The following is a 22,676-nucleotide window of genomic DNA, read 5'->3' as shown; positions in this document are numbered from 1 at the left end:
CAGATGCAGCGGACTAGACAGCTAGAGGTGACTGAGGATCGAGGAAACGATTGGCTCGGTTTGCACTGTTTGTAAGTCACGTTATCTGTGCATATTTGTGGCTCACTAATATTTGGTTGTTACGAAACTCATATATAAAGAAAATTTTAACCAGTATACTTCTACCTATTACCTGCAAATCCAGAAACGTGTGAATCTAAAGTCTTTAAGATAAACAGAAACATGCCAGTCATCTGTTCTCACTCGAGCTTTATTAGCCTGGTCATGTTAAATTTCTTCATCTAAACTTTAAGCTGGAAAACAGCATGCAAAGAACCATTTCATGCTTAAATGGTTAAATGGTTCTTTGCATGGTGAAATGGTCCTTCAGATTGATGGCGAATAAAAATGCTGTCAAGCTCGTACCTGTAGAAGAGCCCTTTTTTTGTTCTATATGGAACATTTTCAAAAAGGTTTCTATATAGAACCATATACAACACATTCTCACTCGGTCTGAAGAACCATTTCACCGTGCAAGGAATCATTTAAGCATGAAATGGTTCTATGTAGAACTCATGGTTCAGAACAGAACTATTGCTTTTGCAAAAGAACCCTTGAAGAAGCATCTTTTCAGGTACATCAGTGTACAGTAGCCTGTGTTTATTAGCTCCAGTGCAAAAGCTTGAAGAGCACCAGACTGGTCTTGGCTGGCTGACTGTGTTTGTGTTGAGAAGAAGTTGTGTAGATTTTTGTTTTTCTGCTGAACTTTCCCTTTGGTCATCAGTCCCTTCACGGAAACAAGTGTGTTAGATGTAGGAAAACACAAAACAAGTGCAGCCAGTGCACGTGTCGTCCTGCAGGAGCAGCACTGAGAGCTTCTGCGGCCTTTCAGACCGACGTAAAGCTCTTATTTATAGCTGCAGTGCTGGTAGAGATCAGAATGATGAGGTTTGGTTTAAGAGGTAGTTAGGCAGAGGCGGTGCGACTGGGGTGGGGGGTGGTGGGTATTTTCAGCAGAGGCTGCTGTGGTTCCCCTGTGGTTTTATTTACTGTTAGCCATTAATGAGCTGTTCACATGGTACCAGCTCTCACCTTACATAATCCTGCAGAGGGGGGAGGGGGGGGTGGAAACAGATCAGAAGTGAAACTGGACTGGACTGGGCAAAGACAGGAATGCCATGGCGTACACACACGGTCATGCAGACAGTTAGAGGAAACAAGTACTCACGCTTATAATGCACCTCCAGTTAGGGCTGAAAAATGAATCGTTTTTATATCGAAATCGCAATTTTCAAATCGCAAGAGCTGCAATTTTTTAAAAAATTGTAGCCTACATCATCAAAACGCTGTCCTTAGTTTTGAGAGGAAAAATTTAACCGAATAACGTAGAGTTTGAGAACTGTCTACATGAGGTAGATCAATCGGTGGGATCTCCATCACCACCACAACTTACTGGCAGTCTGGCTTACTACATTAAGGGGTCAAGCTTTAAGCTAGTAAAGGTTAATATTCTGGTCTTGTCAAAAAAAAAGGCCTGAACCTTAATTAATTATCCTTAATTAATTAATAATCGCAATTTAAATCGTAGTCGCAGTATTAGTCAGAAAAATCGCAATTAGATATTTTGTCCAGATCGTCCAGGGCATGGGCACACTGATTCCTGAGGGTTTGACACCGGCAGCTGCATGGAGACTTATAATCGGTCCTTCGGGTTACCTAATCATACGTTGAACATTATCAATAAATGTGCTGATCATAACATCTTTATTACAAACTAAGCTTAGATTACCTGGGTTATTTACAGTTGGTACAGACAGCTGTGAGGTGGTGCTGGGGGTGTTGGGCTCAGCGCATGAGTGTGGTTACCTCCTCGCTCCAGCGTCCTATGGTTTCATATTTATCAGTGCGGCATGAGTAGGGCATCATCAGGGGGCGGTAGACTGATTTGCATACTGTGATTTGCATACTGTACTGTGATCGCACTTCGGTACGAAGACACGTCATCCGCGCCTTTAGCAGAGTTGAACCCGAGGGGGCGCTGCAGAGGCGGAACTGCCCCCAGTCAAAATGGTATTTTTACAGTTTGGAAAGATGTGCTCACATTTCCAGCAAGCCTGGTATATTTTATTATTACAGAGCAGGGCATTTCAGCTGTTCATGAAAAAAAGGTCTTAGGGTGGAGTTGCTCTTTAAACACCAGGCCGAAAGGCACATAACACAGCATGAATGGCGGGGGGGCGGGGGGGCGGGGGGTCATCGCCAGCTATACATCTCTGCTTTACGGTCGACACTCAACCCTGCTACCTCAGCTCAGGTGCAGTTTGCATGAAAATGTCTTATTTGTTTATTAAGATTGTAAAGACGATTTGTTTTAATGTTTGTTTAAGTTTGTCCCCCTTGTGGATCAGTCGTGAAGACGTCAGCGTAGCTTGTGAAATTCGTAGTGTGAATGTTTCGTTGGGTGAGAATGTTGATTCGAGTTTTCTCTGAGGAGTGAAGAATGAAGTCCTGGGTTTAGGACTTGCTGGAACAGAGACTCAGAAAACATGAGAGAGAGAGAGAGAGAGGGAGAGAGAGAGGGGGAGAGAGGGGGGAAAAGAGAGAAAGAGAGAAAGTCAGAGAGAAATCCCACGCTATCCTCTACAGCACTGCCAGATGTGAGTGTTGCTAAGTGGGTGGGTTCACTCTCTCTCTCTCTCTCTCTCTCTCTCTCTCTCTCTCCCTCCCTCTTTCTCTCCTCTCTCTCTCTTTCCCTCTTTCCTTCTTTCTCTCTCCCCCCTCCCTCTCTCTCTGTCCCCCTCTCTCTCCCTCTCTCTCTCTCTCTCTCTCTCTCCCTCTCTCTCTCTCTTTCTTTCTCTCTCTCTCTCTTTCTCCCTCTTTCTCTCCTCCCTCACTCTTTCCCTCCTCCCTCACTCTTTCCCTCTTTCCTTCTTTCTCTCTCCCCCTCTCCCTCTCTCTCTCTCTCTCTCTCTCTCTCTCTCTCTCTCTCTCTCTCTCTCTCTCTCTCTCTCTGGAAACATCATAACATCATGCTGGCTGTGGTTCAGTGTGAGTGGAGTGCAGCAGTAATTCTGAGTGGTCTTGTCGTCCCACCCTGAGCTCTCTGAGCGAGCGTCAGTAGTTCAGAGAGGGAGAGAGAGAGAGGCAGAGCGCAGTGCGGGACTGAGGGTCCGGCGTAGCGACAGCTCTGAACAGCGACTCCAGGCTGTGTCTGACGATGCCGCGGTGGTGATGATGAACGGGGCGTCGGCCGCCTGCGTGCTGCCCCGGCCGGAGAGCTGTCTGAAGCCGGACGGGGACGGCGCGGCGGCAGAGTGTCCGTGGGTGTGTGTGTCCGGAGAGGACGGCTGTGTGAGCTGCGTGTGGCTCCAGCTGCTGGCTGCGACACACTGGAGGTTCGAAGGGGGGGTCCGTTGGAACACACTGAGGGACCCTTCTCAGAGGAGCTGTGACCAGTCGCGGGTAAATATACCTGTTTTGATCGTTTTCAGGTGTTTGGTCAGGGGGGGCTTATTACACGCTATGGCTTATTATTGAGCAGTTACATGGAAAACAGTGCAAGCTGGCTGACGTACTCTTGAGTTAATGGTCAGAAATGGAGCCCTGGACACAGTGGTGGCCACTTAAAGGGTTAAAGGCTTTTGGGTGGCAAAAGTTTGTGCACCCCTGATGAAATTACACGTGTTGTTGATTTTCTGAGCTGAAATACAAGTGAACACATCCTCTACAGAGACCACACATCTTAATGCATAATTACTGTTTATTTGATGAATTTCACATATTGGAAGACGTAAAACATGAAATGTGGCTTGTGAAAAAGTAATGGCCCCTTTTATAGTTTTTCACTTTTTTTCCAATCTGTTAAACTCAGCAAATAAATCAAAATGTGCTCTAAAATGTGAAAAATCCTGTATTTAAGTGTTTTCTTTTTGGAGGATGTGTTCATTGTGACTGGGGTGTTCAAACTGTTTCATACTGTTTTTATGTATTTACAACTGCGTCTTTTTGCTGGCCTGACAGAATCGGCAGTGAGTGTTCTCCTTCAAGTGTGCTGAGTTGCATTGTTGCATTATCAGCAGTATGAAAATATGTGGTTCTTACTTACTATTTTGGTTAAAGGTGTCGATCAATCATTATTAATGCCGCTTATCTTTTAATGCTGTTCATGCATTATATTGTGGTAATTATTTTTAGATATGGCCCAGGTCCGCTGAGAGGGGTGCTGGAAAGTGTGTAGAGGAGCTGCTGCTGCTGCTGCTGCTGGCAGGTTTTCCAGTGTGTCTGTGTTTGTGTGTGTGTGTGCTGGGCTGTTTGAGGAATGACTCAGATCTGCCTTCACTTTACTGGTGCCGGAGGAACTCACTCTTACTCTTACATATCCCCCCCCAAACACACACCCCCCACACACACACAGAAGATTCATCAAGACTGAGTCATGTTCCCCACTCACAGCACAATCACACATCTACATTCAACCAGCTGTGTAGAGTCTACAGTACACACACACACAGACACACACACACACACACACACACACACACACACCCACATGTATAGACAAACACTGGCAGTATAATGGGTCGTACTGAAGAGCTCAGTGACTTTAAACAGGGCACTGTCATGCGATGCCACCTCTGCCACAAGTCAGTTTGTGAAATTTCTGTCCTGCTAGATCTGCCCCAGTCAACTGTAAGTGCTAGAGTGGGGCCGGCGAGTGCCGAAGCACACCATGTCTATCCTCTGTTGAATCATTAAAGGGTTCCAAATTGCCTCTGGAAGCAGCATCATCAAAAGAGCTGTGCATTAGGAGCTTCGTGAAATGGGTTTCAATGGCAGAGCAGATACACACAAGCCTAAGATCGCTATGCGCAATGCCAAACGGAGGGGGGATGAGTGACTCTGGAGCAGTGAAAATGTATACTGTGGAGTGATTAATCACGCTTCTCTATCTGTCAGTCTGATGGACGAGTCTGGGTTTGGCAAATGCCAGGAGAACGTTACCTGCCTGACTGCACTGTGCCAGCAAGTTTGGTGGAGGAGGGATGATGCCATGGGGCTGTTTTTCAGGGGTTGGTCTAGAACCCTCAGTTCTAGTGAAGGGAAACCTTAATGCTTCAGCACCAAGACATTTAGGAGAACTGTACACTTCCAACTTTGTGGGAACAGTTTGGGGAAGATCCTTCTCTGTTCCAGCATGACTGAGCCCCAGTGCACCAAGCAGCTCCATAAAGGCCTGACTGGGTGAGTTTGGTGTGGAAGAACTTGACTGGCCCTCACAGAGCCCTGACCTCAACCCCATCCAACACCTTTGGGATAAACTGGAACGGAGATTGTGAGCCAGGCCCTCTCGTACAGCTGCAAAGAGGGACAAACTCCGTATTAATGCCTATAGGTTTAGAATGGGATTCATAAAAGCTCCTCTAAGTGTCCCAGTACTTTTATGCATATAGCATGTGTGTGTATGTGTGTGTGTATGTATATATATATATATAATATATGTTTATATATACACACACACACACACACACACACATATATATATATATATATATATATATATGCATGCACACACACAGTTGTGTGCAAAAGTTTGGGCACCCCTAAGCATAAATAATGGTGGCGTATGTTTGACCTCACATTCTGAAGGAGTAAAAAAAAAGTGGATGTGAAAGACGTGTGATAAAGTGGAGGATGTGCTGACTCTAAATAAGTCTGTGTCCTGCTGAGTACCTCTTTATTCAACCCATGACATTGACCTTTGACCATTACTGGAATTCTTATTTCTTCTCAATGTCCCTAGAAGTGTTTCCTGTAACTCTCTAAACACAAACACACACACTCTCACTCTCTCACACACACACACACACACACACACACACACACACACACACACACACACACACACTCACTCACACTGCTCGGCCTCCTCAGGGGTGAAGAGTTACTGCCGTTCACCAGTTACAAACACGCAGAAATGACTGTCTTCTGTCTGTCAACACTGACTTTCAAACAGATACTGATTTAGTCTAACTGGTGGAGTCTGGTGGCATTATGATGGCATTCCGAGGGAATCTGCTGTGGAAACTGTGTTATTTGATTCGATAAGATTGAGGGTGTCATGTGACTTGGATGGAAAGATAGCGGATGAGTGTGGATTTCCAAATAGTTACAAAAGTCTGAGAAAGCGAACAGTAAATTTAGCTTCAGTGTCTTCAAATTAGCTGATCACTAACATTGTTATGGTGTTATTCAACAGCGCACTTCTGTGTGCTAACAGTCCACAGAGAGCGTTTTCTCATGAAAACGTGTCAGCATGCTTGCTTACTATTAATTTACATTTGTAAAGGTTTCATATCATAGAAATACTGATTATTTTTCAGTTTTGTTTCTTAAACTTCATGCGATACAGATGCTGATACATGTATGTTTTTATGTATGTTTATGTATGTATGTGTTGGATTAGTGTTGCAGAGAATACAACGTTTATTTCTGTAGGGTTTTAAATACAGTAAAATAAGCAACACACAGATATTTTAACACAGTAACCCAGAGTCTCCTAAACGATCTGCTCTTCGGGAATTCAATAAGTACATCATCTAAACATCTATCCGGTGCTGAAATATGTTGCATACAAGCCTAAGATCACTATGCGCAATGCAAAGCGTCGGCTGGAGTGGTGTAAAGTATGCGGCTACTGGACTCTTGAGCAGTGGAAACGTGTTCAGTGGAGTGATGAATTACATTGTACTGTTGGTCTGATGGCTGAATCTGGGTTTGGATGCCAGGAGAACGTTACCTACCAGAATGCAGAGTGCCCACAGTAAAGTTCGGTGGAGGAGGGATAATGAGCTGGGGCTGTTTTTCAGGGTTTGGGCCCCTCAGTTCCAGTGAAGGGTGATGTTAATGCTGCAGCATACAAAGATATTTTAGACTATTATATGGTTACTTTGTGCAACTTTGTGTCAGCGGTTTGGGGGAAGACCCTTTCCTGTTCCAGCGTGACTGAGCCCCTGTGCACAAAGCGAGCTGCATAAATACATGGTTTGATGAGTTTGGTGTGGAGGAACTCCAGTGGCCTGCACAGAGCCCTGACCTCAACCCCACTGAACACCTTTGGGATGAACTGGAATGTTGACTGTGATCCAGGCCCTCTCGTCCAACATCAGTGTCTGACCTCACAAACGCTTTTTAGACTGAATGGGCACAAATTCCCACAGACTCACTCCAAAATCTTGTGGAAAGCTTGCCAGAAGGGGGGGGTTGTTGTAGCAGCAAAGGAGACCAACTCCATATTAATGCTCATGATTTCGGAATGGGATGTTCACCAAGCTCGTATAGGTGAGATGGTCAGGTGTCCCATAAGAAAAGACCCTTAAAACACACTGTGCTGCTTTATGACAGCTTTGCTTGTTTACCTTATTATATGTTCATGTCTGCTGGACTGTATTATCGAGTATGATTTATGTATATTGTATATATTTGTAGCTAATCTGGGAGGTTTTTGTTGTAAATAACGGCTGTCCACTGTGTGCAAGTGGAAGACTAAGTTTTTGCTCTCTGTTCGATATGAGGAAAATCTGAAGCAGCACTGATCCACTGCATCTCTCCTCCCCTCCTTCTGTCTGCAGCCTGCTGTTTTTCCTGCTGTATAATTCAGCAGGTTAAATTTAGCTTTGTAAAAAGCTCAGTGTGCCCTCTGTGTGAGGAAGGGAGGGCTGTGCCCACTGACTGCTCTCCTTCACAAGGAAATGAAAGGAAAAATGTCTGTTTAAAACTGTAGATGTAATATATGTCTCATATTTTATCATCTCATTTCATTACTCACTGTTACTCACTGCTCCACAACCATTAATCTCTCTCTCTCCCTCTCTCTCTGTCTGTCTGTCCCACCCCTCCCTTCATCACTCACACTCTCTCTTCTACCCTCCCTCGCTCTCTCTCTTTGAAAGGGCTCAAAAATTCTGTGTTTATGTATAAAAACCGAGAGTGATTTTCACATTTTATTGTAGTCTACATCATCAGCAGTGCTGGTTACGTTGTAAAGTCCTAAGAAACAGGGTGTCGAATGCGTGATTCGTATTAAACATCCAGCAAGTTTAAAGGGGAAAAAATAAGACAGAAATATAATAAAACGCTTGCAAAAAAATGCTGACCAGACCTGTCTGAGACCTGTGTGGGCGTGGTCTACTGTTCTAATGAGCTTTATCGGTTGAGGTAGCTTTCGCTTGGTTGTCAGCTTTCTCTAAGGTGCAGTGGGGGGGGGTTGCATTTTTTGTTGAAGCTGTGTGGGCAGGTCAGCCTCCATCAGCCTTGTGATTGGTGAGGAGGATTAGGACCACCCAGTTTACATCAAAAGAGGAGAGTTTTGGCTACTTATTGGTTATTGGAAGGTTATTCACAGAGTATGCTGTGTGTGTGTGTGTGTGTGTGTGTGTGTGTGTGTGTGTGTGTGTGTGTGTGTATACTGTGAGGGTCAGTAGGGCTTTAAAGCATGAAAGTTAGTCTAATAGCGTGTTTGTGAATTGCATATAGATGAGTTTGACCGGTCAGAAGCAACCAAACACCCGTGTGCTGAGTGTGTCATAATACAGCCAGTTTAAATCGCACTCAGAGTTTGGATCACAGTCTTACTCACTCACTTTCCCTCTCTCTCTCTCTCTCTCTCTCTCTCTCTCTCTCTCTCTCTCTCTCTCTCTCTCTCTAGCTGTATGAGCTCATGTGGCTCTTCTATTAAACTCATAACGTCAGAATAAACCCAGCCCACTCTCCAGAGACCTCCACAGCTCTCAGTGCTGGACTGTGTGGGGTTTGTGTTTGTTGATGGTTTTGACCCTCAGAGTGAAGAGTGGTGGTCTGAGCGATATTAAAAATAATTAGCACAACATTTTCCTAGTTAAAATACAGGGTGATCCAAAAAGATTCATCTGATTTCAAAATGATTTATTTCACTTGTAAATCCTCCTCCAGCTGTACAGACAACATCAACACCATAGTCTAATTCATCCCGTACTGGATTGAGCATGTCGGGTGTCGCTGCACTCACGGCTCTTTCAGTGCGATTTCGGAGATCATCCAGTGTTGTGGAACCAACGACGAACGCTCTGAGCTGTTGGAGCTTCACTGCCCACGAAAATCACGCTGCACAGTTATGATGGATTCACTCTTATTGAAGTGGAGAACGCAGAACGCTTTCTGCTCAGGGGTCGCATCTCCTCGCAGACTGAAGGGAGCCATCTTCCACTGACCGTCAGAAACTCTATGACCCCGTCTTTCAATTGGTATGTGATTGGTTCCTAGGCACCTCACGGTTCTTAAAATATGGCGCTTTGAAAGCGGATGAATCTTTTTGAATCACCCTGTTTTGTGATTAACGATAATATCAGGAACTTTCTCTTCAGGTTAGAGTTAACTCTGCAGTTAAGTCTTTTTAGCTCGCTTTTTACTGCAGTGAGTCACTTTGAGGCGAGCTGATGTTCCAGAGCACGTCAGCATACGTTTTTGATTCCATTCAGGTAAAATAAATAAAGAGGAATCTCTCTCTGTCTCTCTCTGAACCTCACTACTGGTGTGCGAGCCCGCACACTTCTTAAACGTGAACCCCAGTTTCCCAACGAATTTTCCAAGCTGTTTAACAGTAAATGAGTCCTCTCTAATTCTCTCTGTCCTTCTACCAAAATTGTGATTATCGCCTTTTACACATTGCCATTGGGTTACCTGTTCATCACTGACGATATCCGATTATGTCGCCCTCACCTAGGCCAACATCAAACACAACAGGGCGTAACATTATTATTTCCTTTGTAGTCAGTAGTCAGATTTCAGCCCAGTCACACAACAGGGGGGTTGTGAAGAGTTAGTTAGCAGATACCAAACTAAATTCAGTAAATGCTGCTGAAAGTTTTATTTCATTAAATATATACAAGTAAAGTGTAAAATGAACTTGAGCTTTCTGTTTATCAGCGCTCTGCGAAGTTTGCGGCGTGATATAGCTGCACTTTTTACTGTCTGCTGCACGTCTGGTGTGCGATATCCTTTAGACGGCTGCAGTAGTCTTTCTGTCTGCGCTTCATTGGACTAAACAGATTAGAAATACTGACCAAAACATGAGACACAGGCTCTACACTGCCCTCTGGAGGAGTATAGAGTTTAGACATCTCATAGTTCTTAAATGTGAGATTGTAATAGAACATGTCTGTGAGTAGAGTGAATGGAAATGAGGGTGCAGCTGCTGGTGTAATAGCAGAACGTGGACACTTTAGGAAATAAAGATTGTCTTTTAGAAACAACTTTTTATATTTAACTACATTTTTTGTCTGATTACTGGAATCCATAGTAGTTTTCTTTATTTTTAGGCTTTTTAATTAAACAGTTACTCTCATAGCAAGTACCACAAAATGCTAATATGGGGGGATATAGGGGGATGTTGGTGGGCGTTGAATTTAATGGCACATACTGTAATCATTCTTGTTAGTTTATTTTATTGTCTTTTTTCCCTGCCGAGTGTGTCCTGAATTTTGGCTTCAGTTTTGGCCAAAAATTTTCATTTTTCACATTGCATCACTAATTTTATATACATGTCTGCAACCGAATGGTTTTATATCATTGAGAACACTGATCTCAGACCTTTAAACGCTAGTATATTGCAAAACGTCGTATCTGCAAATGTAATTTTACAGGCGGCCAAAAAACTCTTAATTCTTAATTTGTAATTGAAGTTAATGTATCATTATTTTTTTCCCAGGAGGTTTTGGACCATTTCTGTTGATCCATTCGTCATTAAATTTGGACAGTATGAGGGGGAACTGGTGTTTCCAAATTATCTAAAAAAGTAAAACAAAACAGCCAAAATGGAAACGTTTTTGGTGTGACAGCGACAGGATGTCTGAGCTCTGTGTGTGTCGGTCTGTTAAGGAATGCTGAAGTGAGTCAGGGTGTGTGCTGTATAGCTGCCGTTGTCATGGCAGATGGTGGACACGTTTGGAAATAAAGGTCGTGTGTTAGAAACAGGACACTTTACTTCTCTGTGCTCTGAAGTGTCAGTCACTCTCACAGCTGATGACAGTTTATAATTTAGATCACTTCTTTTACTGGCAGAGAATCGCTCATGTGGACAAAGAGGAAGCGGTGAGTAATCTGATCTGTCCTATTGTTCCTGAAAGCTGTTGCTGAGGGGACGCAGTGTTTCACAGAGGTGTCCGCTAGACTGGCTCCCTGCTTTTTCAGGTGTGCGTTTTGCAGTGACCGTAGGTCATGACCTTGGATGACCTCTTCTGTGGATTCTTTCTGCTGAGCTACTCTTAGGCTTCATGTGTTGCGCTTTAACTTGTAATGAGTGTCAGCTTGGCTGGATTTATTATTAAGGCTGTGAAAGTCAGTTAAGAAACTCGTACGTCTCTATTTGACGCGAATGCCTCGAGTTTAAGAGGCAGAAATTTGAGAGGAGACTGAGATGGTCTTGTGTTCTGACTCGCATGTTCACTGTCTTAAGTCTAGTACTGCAGTGGTTGGCCAGCTATTGTCTTACAATGATTCTCATTGATTGGTTTGCATAGATCTGAGGGTGGATTGATTTGATAAATCTGTTATAATTGATTATAATAATAATAATAAGGCCACGTCGCTGATATAGGCAACACAACCAATACTCTCTATTTATTTATTCATTTATTTATTTATTTATTTATTTATTTATAAATAATTACAGACGGTTTGAAAGACGCTGATCAGACCTCAACTGTAGACCCATCTGAGGAACTCGACTACAGCTCAAATCATTACAACTGTATAATTATGAACAGATGATTATGCCGTAATCCATAGGAACCACCTAGCAACACCTTAGCCACTACCTGTGATACAATAGCAACCACCTGGGACACCAAAGCAACCACCTAGCAAATACCTGGGATACAATACCACACCCTTAGCAATCCCATAGCAACCACATGTACTCCCTTAGCAACCATCTAGCAAAACATTAGAAACCACTTGGGATACAAGAGCAACCGCCTAGCAACAGCTTAGCAGCTGCCTGAGATACCATAACAACCATCTAGCAGTGACTTAGCATCCACCTGAGACACCATAGCAACCGCCTAGCAACACTGTAGCAACCACCTTGGATACCATGGCAACCACCTATTAACACCTTAGCAGCTACCTGTGATACCATAGCAAGCACCTAGCAACCAGCAACATGGAAGCAACCATCTGTGCAACCACCTGGAACACCACAGCAAGTACCTAGCAAGCTAGCAGGAAGTGGCATTTCCTTTTCCTTCAGGAAATTGATTGATTGATTGATTGATTGATTGATTGATTGATTGAAATATAACAACACACAGTTTGAAAAACGCTGATCTAACTGTAAACCCATCTGTGGAACCCGACCACAGCTCAGATCACCACAGTCGTATAATGATGAGCAGATGATTATGCCGTAGTCGTGACAGGCTTGCTGTCCACTCCCACTGACCCCTTCTCTCTTATCTTTCCTCCCTCAGGCAAAGCAGAAGGATGGCTGCGATCAGACTGAGAGCTGTCCCGTCTCTCCGGGCACCGAGGAGCCGTTCTCCTGGCCGGGACCCAAAACTCTCCGCCTGCGAAGGACCTCACAGGGCTTCGGCTTCACCCTGCGACACTTCATCGTCTACCCACCTGAGTCCGCTGTCCACTACTCACTCAAGGTCAGGGTCTGCACTCACACTCTCAAACCTAGGCTTCCTGAGTAGAGTACCAGTCAGATGGAGGGTCAGATACGTTGACTGGCTGATAACACTGGCCAGTATTGATGGCTCATTGTTAAATTAGTATTGGCAAAAGTTTTGCTGATAAGTCCCTGTCCAGGCTGTTTCGTGCCTTCTGTCCACTGACCGCTGGGATAGACTCCAGCACCCTCTGCAACCCGAAGGATAAAGCTGCTGAAGAAAACCTCGCATCTCCAAAATGGTAACGAAATGAAATTTACAACCAATGTAAAGAGCAACAGGCATTTTCAAATTCTGTCAAAAACTGAAAAACGACAAAAATGGAGACACGAGGTTTTCTTCCGCAGCAGTGTGTGTGTGTGTGTGTGTGTGTATTGCCGATAAGGCGTTGCTAGTTGGCAACTTCTTTGGTCGAGGCATTGGCGGGATTCGAACCTGTGATCTGCCAATGACGCTGTGGAGCTGGGGGTAGAAATCTGGCAGTATTTTTCATTACTGTGATAAATTGTGTTGTGATGTGCCACAGTTCCCTTCTCTGAGAAAATCATGGACATTGTCAGTACTTAAAGAACACTGACCAACAGTTTCATTACAAAGAGACCATAATCTGTCCTGTTTACTTGGATTTAGTGCAGTGCAGTGTGTGGAAAAATTGGAAAATGTATTAAATATTGTAAAAAATATTTATACACTTGGATGAGGTTGGTTTATGGATGAAAGACAAATTATAAAAAGGGTGACAGAAGCAGATTTTTTGAATAAGTGTTGACGTAGCCAGTCAAAAGTCACGTAATTGGCACTACGTCCTCTCAGATCTGCTGTGGTGGAGACGGTGAAGTGGCATAGCAAATTCAGCACTTGAGGTGCTGCCCACTCCCCTCTGCTCACATCTCTGTACTACAACCATGTACAGCTGGCCGAGGCCTGTCAAAACGGACAGCTAATAAAGGTTCAGGTCCCTAAACACATGGTGAATAAAACTTTTTTTGCAAAATGGTAGTTTATGGAAAATCTGATTAATTTGCAATTTTATTTGACATTAAATTTCGCCTTGCGAAATGTTTGAATAGGAACCCTGCTATGGTGACCACTGTCCAGCTCCACTAACCGGGCTGTGTGTTGTAAATCATTGCCCAAAGTAAGTCACTCAAAGAAAACACTTCTGGCTCTTTTAGTACTTGACAGTAAACAGTGAGCAGACCCAGAGCTGTTTCCACAACTATAAATAAAGCCTCTTTCACACAGGCCTTACAAGCTATTAGCGTTCAGAGCCGTTTACAGAAACATCACAGAAATTGAAAACACCATTAGCTTCTTTCTGCTGTTGGACAACATACATACATACCTCATCTAAACCGCTTATCCTTCTGGGTCACGGTGGGGTGCTGGAGCCTATCCCAGCTGTCATTGGGCGGAAGGCAGGATACACCCTGGACAGGTCGCCAGTCCATCACAGACAGACAGACATACACATTCACACACACACACTGGGCCTGTGGCTTGCTGGTATAATTGATGTTTCTATGACCAGAAGGTTGCTGTTGGACAAGTGGACTCCAAACTAGTTACTGCTGTTAATTTCAATAAAACTTTATTTTCTGTTAAATACAAGTCATGTTAAAGTATTACTGAGCACTACTGAATAGCGTTAGACTCCACTGAGTTCAGATCGTTGCTGTCAGTGCAGTTAGCTCATTTAGCTGCCTCTTGATGGCTGTACGCAGTTCTTGTGGTCAGCAGCATTACTCCTGCCCTCAGGGCCACATGGTCCTCAGTGAAAGACACTTCCACTCAGGCTAAAGGGATTATTCCGGAGGTTTCCTCTCAGCTCAGCTGGAGCAGTATTGAAAGGGCGGGGGGGTCGGGTGGAGTCAGATACAACAGGTGTTTCTATGGCAACATCCAAACTGATTGTTTATTTGTATATTTTTATATGATTTTTTTAAATATAAATTTGTGCTACTGCTACTAATACTGCTACCGTTACTGCTACTAATACTGCTACTAATACTGCTACTAATACTGCTACTGCTACTAATACTGCTACTAATACCGTTACTGCTACTAATACTGCTACTAATACTGCTACCGTTACTGCTACTAATACTGCTACTGCTACTAATACTGCTACTGCTACTACTACTAATACTGCTACTGCTACTAATACTGCTACCGTTACTGCTACTAATACTGCTACTAATACTGCTACTGCTACTAATACTGCTACTAATACTGCTACTGCTACTAATACTGCTACTGCTACTAATACTGCTACTAATACTGCTACCGTTACTGCTACTGATACTGCTACTAATACTGCTACTTTTACTAATACTGCTACTAATACTGCTACTGCTACTAATACTGCTACTGCTACTAATACTGCTACCGTTACTGCTACTAATACTGCTACCATTACTGCTACTGATACTGCTGCTGCTACTGCTACTAATACTGCTACCGTTACTGCTACTGATACTGCTGCTGCTACTGCTACTTCTACTAATACTGCTACTAATACTGCTACTGCTACTAATACTGCTACTGCTACTAATACTGCTACCGTTACTGCTACTGATACTGCTGCTGCTACTGCTACTAATACTGCTACTAATACTGCTACTGCTACTAATACTGCTACTAATACTGCTACTGCTACTAATACTGCTACTGCTACTAATACTGCTACCATTACTGCTACTGATACTGCTGCTGCTACTGCTACTAATACTGCTACCGTTACTGCTACTAATACTGCTACCGTTACTGCTACTGTTACTGCTACTGATACTGCTGCTGCTACTGCTACTAATACTGCTACCGTTACTGCTACTGATACTGCTGCTGCTACTGCTACTAATACTGCTACCGTTACTGTTACTAATATTGCTGCTGCTACTGCTACTAATACTGCTACCGTTACTGCTACTAATACTGCTACTGCTACTAATACTGCTACCGTTACTGCTACTGATACTGCTGCTGCTACTGCTACTAATACTGCTACCGTTACTGCTACTGCTACCGCTACTGCTACTACTAATACTACTACTACTGCTACTAATACTACTGCTACTACTACTACTAATAATAATAATAATGATAATTTCTGTAGCTGAATTCAGTTCATGAAGTGCAGCTTAAAGTGCTTCACAAACGGTAAAATAAAAGTAGGATGAGTAGAATTTTGAAGCTTATAAGGAGTTGAGAAGAAAAATAATAAATAGACGTTTCTGATGGAGAATATTTTCTGTTTTTCTCCCAAATTCTGTTTGGAAGGAGCTTGATTTGGGTATTTCTTGCTCGCCGGTGATCGGGGCGTGGGCAATAACAAAATCTTGTGGCCGATACAATACAGATTTTAGGGGGATCAAAAAAAAATCAGTATTATTGACCAATACATTTTCATACTAATTTTTTAGATTTTTATATTATAAACAGCACAAACTCACAGTCTAAAACAATATAAATATTGTAGCACTGGGTCGGGGCTACATACAGTTCTGTGCAGTTCTGTTTTTTGTTTTGTTGCCTTTTATTTCTGTTACTTTCCATTAATTGTCTTCATAAAAAATGTTTATTTTGGTTAAAACTGGTTCTTGTGCTAAAAGTGAGGTTTGGATATAAAGATTGCTCTCCATAATATGTGCTACTCAAACAATTCACGTGTGGTTAAAGTGTACATTCTCAGATTTTAATGAAAAGTATTTTTATACATTTTAGTTTTGTAGAAATTAGCCATTTTCCTGAACTTGTGCTGAAAAGATTTTTCTCTACAGCCCAGAATTCATTTTGCTCCTGCCATCAGCAGATACTTCCTCAGTGAAGATAAGTGAGTTAGTACTTCTTGCAGCCATTTAGGCCCAGGCCATAACACTCCCGCCGCCATGTTTCACAGATGAGGTGCAATGCTTTGGCTCTTGGTCAGTTCCTTTTCACCTCCACACTCTGCTCTTGCCATCACTCTGATACAAGTTAATCTTGGTCTCATCTGTCCACAAGACCTTTTTCTAGGACTCTGCACGCTCTTTTAAGTTCCTTTTAGCAAACCGTAACCTGGCCTTCCTGTTTTTGTGGCTTGTGGTTCCCATTTTGCAGTGAAGCCTCTGTAATTCTGCTAAGCCTAAGGTTTGGCCAGTGTTTTTTGCTGTTTTATTCTTGTTTCTTAGCCTTAAAATGCTTTTCTTGATTCTCATTGGCACAATTCTGCTAAACAGCTAAAGCAGACTCCTAAAAGTTTAGAATCTAGAAGCCTCGATGCTGACAGCTTTCTTATACCTGCACTAATGAAGCAATTAAACATATGTAAATAATCACGAACACCTGTGAAGCCCTCTGTCCCAAATTTTATGGGGGGGTTATTTAGTAAAAGTGATGTATTTCTACATGGTAAAAATAAAATGTATAAAAATACCTTTTATTAAAACCTGAGAATGTGCACTTTAACCACGTGTCCATTTCTTATGTTTGTTTTTCATTTCTGCCTAATTTATGTCTTTTTTTCTATTTTTATTTCTGCCTAATAAATATCAGATCAATAAAGTTCTGTCTGTCTGTCCATCCATTCATCCATCCCTGTGAATTATTTGAGTTCAGATTTAAAACTGTGGAGTACAGAGGCAAATTCCTGGGGTCTCAAACATTATATATGACGTGTTTTTGTTGTTTTAATCATGATGCATAAGAACATCAGCATCAGAGCCTGACCCGTGTTTTGTGTTCAGATTCTCCAGTTTAATCTGTATATCGCTGCTGTCGGAAGAAAACCTCATATCTCCAAAATGAAAACTTTACAGGAGAAGGAAAAAACCTACTTTACTTTTAATGTAAGTCAATGGAACCAGATGATTTTCCGAGTCATTTTGGGCCGTTTCTTTTGGTCCATTCATCAAGAAATTTACACCCAGTGTAAAGGGCAACAGGCATTTTCAAATTTTGCCAAAAACTGAAAAACGACAGAAATGGACATACAAGGTTTTCTTCCAACAGCAGCGATATAGTCTGTTATATAGTTGAACCAAGGATGCCTCAGACTGGGTTCCAACAACTGTCTATGGTTTAGCCCCATCATCAGGAGGTCATGGGTTCTATTTTGGTGGTGCTGCGACCAAAGAAGTTGGTATTTTCTGTGATACCATTATAACCATAGGTCATCAATATCAGCCAGTGTTATTGTCGGTCAACCGGTATATGGGTCAGGCTCTGTTGTTGATGTCCTTGCACATAAACCTACTATTTGCAGGGCTGCAGCCTGAATCCATGGAGCAGAATGATCGTTAAAGCTCGCTAGACTAAGGATGGGTTTTTACCAGGCTTTGTGAGAAATAAGCAGGAGGAGCTATAATGAGAAATGTCAGCGTCTGTTGTGTAATGACAGCTCGCCCTGATCTCGTAACTCTACCTCCTGCATTTTAAAGGGCATTCTCTACAGATCCACTTACAGCAGGAGGTCCACAGTGGATGTGACTAAAGCTGACACTCAGAAACAGCATAGTCAGCGTTTCTGCTGGGTGCTGGAGAGGTCTGTGGTCAGGTCCTGCTGTGTGAAGCTGGTTTAACTTCGATCCTGTGTCATTTAGCAAAGATGTGCTCTATACAAGTCCTGGATTTCTCCTGCACAGCCTACACATTTATTTTTGCTCTGCTTTTACTTGCTGGATGATTATTGCCTTTCGATTAGGGCAGCAACTGTTGATTATTTGTTTAATTGATTAGCATTTTGAGTAGGTGCACCACCAGAGCGTGGCCTTTTATATCGGCAACAGAATTTTTTTGTTTGTCCTTTGTCCTCTGCATTTTGGTCATCCACCCACACAAAAACTGTTTTGAAAACACTGACGTTTACTTGGTGTTACAAACACACACACACACATTTTCTAAGCCGCTTATCCTTCTGGGTCGTGGGGTGGAGCTGGAGCCTATCCCAGCAGTCATTGGGCGGAAGGCAGGAAGCACCCTGGACAGGTTGCCAGTCTTTCGCAGGGCAGACAGACAGACATACACATTCACACACACACACATTCACACCTAGGGGCAATTTTAGCACGTCCAATCAGCTTGAATGCATGTCTTTGGACTGTCGGAGGAAACCAGAGAACCCAGAGGAAACCCATACAGACATGGGGAGAACATACAAACTCCACACAGAAAGGACCCTGGTCGCCCAGTAGAATAGCATCTTTGAGCGCAGTGCAGATCTGTTGCTTTGCCTTTGAGGAATAATTCTGGTATTTTACATTTGTCTAATGAAACATTGTGCAGAATGTAGGACTGCATGATAAATTATATTTTTTATTTTTTTGTTGTCCGAGTTTTCGCAATTAGCAGATTCTTAAGGGCGACTGGCTCATTCAACTAAATGGCTTATTCCAGAACACATATGTGCCTAACTCAAAAACTGCTGTGTTCTGAACCTGTAAAAATTCTTAAAGTGATTATTCTCACTCTTAAAGTTATGTTTTTAATGTATGAAGCAGTGATGGTTACTGTTACACCAAACCTGCATCACCATTAGGTGCTTTTTGAAGAATTAAATATGTAGTTGTTTGTTTTCTGTGCCCATATAAACAAACAAGCACACACATTTATGCATGTACATATATATATGCATCCCTACACCGACTGGCCACTCCATTAAGTACTTGTATCTACACAAACTGTCCATATACTCTAGTTCTACAGTTACAGACTGTAGTCCATCTGTTTCTCTGCATACTTTGTTAGCCCCCTTTTACCCTGTTCTTCAGTGGTCAGGACCCCCATGGACCCTCACAGAGCAGGTACTATTTTGGTGGTGGATCATTCTCAGCACTGCAGTAACACTGACATGGTGGTGGTGTGTCAGTGTGTGTTGCGCTGATCTGAGTGGATCAGACACAGCAGTGCTGCAGGAGTTTTTAAACACCTCATTATTACAGCTATAAATATGTTTTGTATTATTAAAATAATAATTTATTCTATGAATTCCACAGCGCCCAGGGAGCAGTTGGGGGGGTAGGTGTCTTGCTCAAGGGCACTTTGGTCACGTACTGTCAGCTCAGGGGATCGAACCAGCAACCTGCAGTAGCCCACCCTACTCTCGCTCCACCCCCGAGAAAAGTTCTGAATGAGCTGAAAAGGCCCAAGCAGTTCTTTTGATTTCATTCAGGCCTCTGTTGTCATTGTTCTTGTCTGTAGTATCAGTGCTTTAAAAGTCTTTTTCTTCTCTTTCTCTTCCAGGATGAAGACAATGGCAGTCGAGGTGAGTCCCAGTCCTCACTCTGTTTGCTTGCTCTGGCGCTCAGAGAGAGAAAGAGCTCAGCTCTGTAACCCAGTTGTGGTTTTGGCTGGCATGAGTGATAATAATAGACTTATTGACAGTGAACATAGCTTCATATCTCTGCGGTCCATCACGAGGGAGGTGCCTGAGGGAGGGCAGAGCTACAGCAAAGCATGAGGAGGATAAAAACAGCAGTAATGCAGTCGTTTCCCATACGAGCGGCTTTAATCATGAGACTCCACCACACTGTGGCCATGTTTACCTAGAGAGGATCAGGGCAGCCCTGTCTGGGCGAGAGAGCATAAGTCACAACAGACAGTACCTCTGTAATCAGGTAACTCTTTAAACACTACACTCTTCAAAAAGATGGTTCTTTAGTTAGGAAAATGCTTCTGTATGGAACCATGAACACTCAAAGAACCATTTGCGATGTCAAGCTTGAAACAATAGAAGAACCCTTTTTGGTGCGATGAAGAACCCTTTTCAAAAAGGTTCTATACAGAATCCTATACAGCACATTCTCCATCAATACGCAGAACCCTTTCATGGTGCAAAGGACTCTTTAATCATACACGTGCTTCTTTAGCTGGATCCTTCGAAGGACGTGGTCTATGAAGGCGTGTCCTTCGAAGGCTGTGTAGACCCACGAAGGCTGAACCAAAATGAGACGGTCTGCTCTACGGCAGGTTTCCTGTTTGTGTCACAGCACCGGTGTTCCCGCCCTTACACCTGCATCACGAAACACTGCTCCTGTTAAGTTCTTTTGAAGTTCTTTAAAGATCCAGAAACTTTGATTTTATTTTTTTTATTTTTTCATTTATTAGAGCTGGAGATGCTTCTCTCTGTCAGCTCTTTGCTCCCTAAAACAAAATAAAACGTTAGTGTGTTTCTTCAGACCACATTGGCTTTTTTTAACATTTGTATCGTCAGCTTTTCAACTCAGTTTAAACCCAGTACTTACATTTAAAGTGTCTCCTCAGCCGCTGTTCGCTCCTCTGCTGATTATGAACTAGTGAACCTCAGGATATGTTGGCTGGTGAAGGATCCTCCCATTGGATCCTTCGTTTCCATGGAAAAGAAGGACATATATCTTGGCCGCATATGAAGGAGTCTTCGAAATGGGACGGCCTATTCGCGCCGCTGTGACGCAGTCGGCCTTCAAATGCAGCCTCCGAAGGACGCAGCCCCTGAACTGGGACACAGAGTGTTCATGGTTCTATATAGGACCATTTTCCATGGTAAAGAACCCCTAAAGAACCATCTTTTTTAAGTGTGTAGGCTTATTATTCAGTTATTAGTCTTAAAGGAAAAGTTTGGCAAAAAATCTAATTAACGTTATTTTCCACTTACTCCAGATGAGTCAATCAGCCAAGACATGTTTGGTGTCTGACGTGTGTTTCTTTAGTTTCCAGCGGGAGATGCTAGGCTAATGTTGCTAACAAACACTGGACTTGGACTGTCTCGGTAAATACACACCCAGAAACGTCCCTGAGCTCACTGAAAACACATCCAGACCTTCTGTTGTTTCTCGCAAAACACATTGGGCCTCATTCACCAACTGTTCTTAAGAAGAAACAACTTCTTAAACTCACTTATGCAGTTTTCACCAAGATTCTGACTCTCACCAATGATTTCTTATCTGGGGTTTGTTCTCAGGTAAGAACAGAATCCCCACACTCAAGAGCACGAAGGTGAGAACAGTTCTGCGGTTTAAACACGTCATTAATCTGATGTAGACTTTTTCTTAGGATCTTCTCAAGAACACGTTTAAGAATAAACTGAGGAAGATGTTGCTGAATGAGGCACAATGAACATGTTATGACTTACTTAGTCATACTTAGTCCATTAAAGAAAAGCTTCTCTGCACAGGTCAGTGGTGGGGCCAGCAGGGCACTTTTTCTTATTTTCAGAAAGTAATATAGAATCAAGTGGTTGCAAATTCATGAATTATGGTGCAGAAAAGTAACATAGCGCCCTCTACGCTTCCTGAAGTGTATTGCAATCTATCAAAATGCTGATTCAGAATGTTCCATGTAAATGTAGCATCAATTAACTTAAAAAAATAAAGCTATAAAAGCTGTAAAGCGTTTTTCTTCTTCTTTTTAAATTAATTTAACATTTGCATTCTTTTAAAATATAATTTGTTCTCTTGTATTTTTTGGGTTTCAAGAGTAAAAGCTCACAGTTTACCAAGAGCAAATTTAAGAGTCTCCAGAAAAGATGACCACAGGGACATTTTTCATAACCAGCATCATCGACTTTGTTGACTCTGTCATTGCCGGCCTATGTGAATGTGGTCCTTTGGCTCTGTTGGTAACTCTCTGTGTGGTATTTGGTGGCCTGTGTTTGACCTTGTGCTCTTTGTGTTGCTGGATTTGGCTGCTGCTGCTGCTGCTGCCAGGGCAGGAAAACTCCCAGCAGGCTGTGCAGCGTGACATCTCTGGCTGGTGTCCAGTCCTGGACTGGTGTTGGGTTTCTGCAGAGGGGGTGATGGTGGTGGTGATGATGATGATAGTGATGGTGGTAATCATATTTCAGTGATACTCCTACATACTGAAATTATGATACGCCTCATAATATAATAAAGCACGTTGGTGATCCTGTGATATGATTTGGTAAAAGTGGTCCTGTGTTATTTTTGTTAAAAAGGACAATTCCATTGATTTTTTTTTTATTTCTACATGATTTATAATCCATTTATAAGTCATTCACAGTGGTTTGATGTGAAGTGC

At 42.8% G+C, this 22,676-nt stretch overlaps 1 protein-coding gene across 1 annotated transcript in view; it reads left to right on the top strand.

Moving 5' to 3' along the window:
* The first annotated feature begins 2,949 nt into the window (after window positions 1–2,949).
* Window positions 2,950–22,676, top strand: part of LOC118815495 (rho GTPase-activating protein 21-like) — a 103,253-nt gene continuing 83,526 nt past the window's right edge. The window contains exons 1-3 of the mRNA XM_036581650.1: window positions 2,950–3,441; window positions 12,483–12,665; window positions 19,905–19,926. Coding sequence (XP_036437543.1) covers window positions 3,211–3,441; window positions 12,483–12,665; window positions 19,905–19,926 — 436 coding nt within the window. The 5' untranslated portion in view covers window positions 2,950–3,210. The remainder of the gene's footprint in view (window positions 3,442–12,482; window positions 12,666–19,904; window positions 19,927–22,676) is intronic.

Source organism: Colossoma macropomum, unplaced genomic scaffold (genome assembly GCF_904425465.1).
Source record: "Colossoma macropomum unplaced genomic scaffold, Colossoma_macropomum, whole genome shotgun sequence".
Lineage (NCBI taxonomy): Eukaryota > Metazoa > Chordata > Actinopteri > Characiformes > Serrasalmidae > Colossoma > Colossoma macropomum.
The sequence above is the reverse complement of the archived record's forward strand: the minus strand, read 5'-3'. Positions and strand labels throughout refer to the sequence as shown.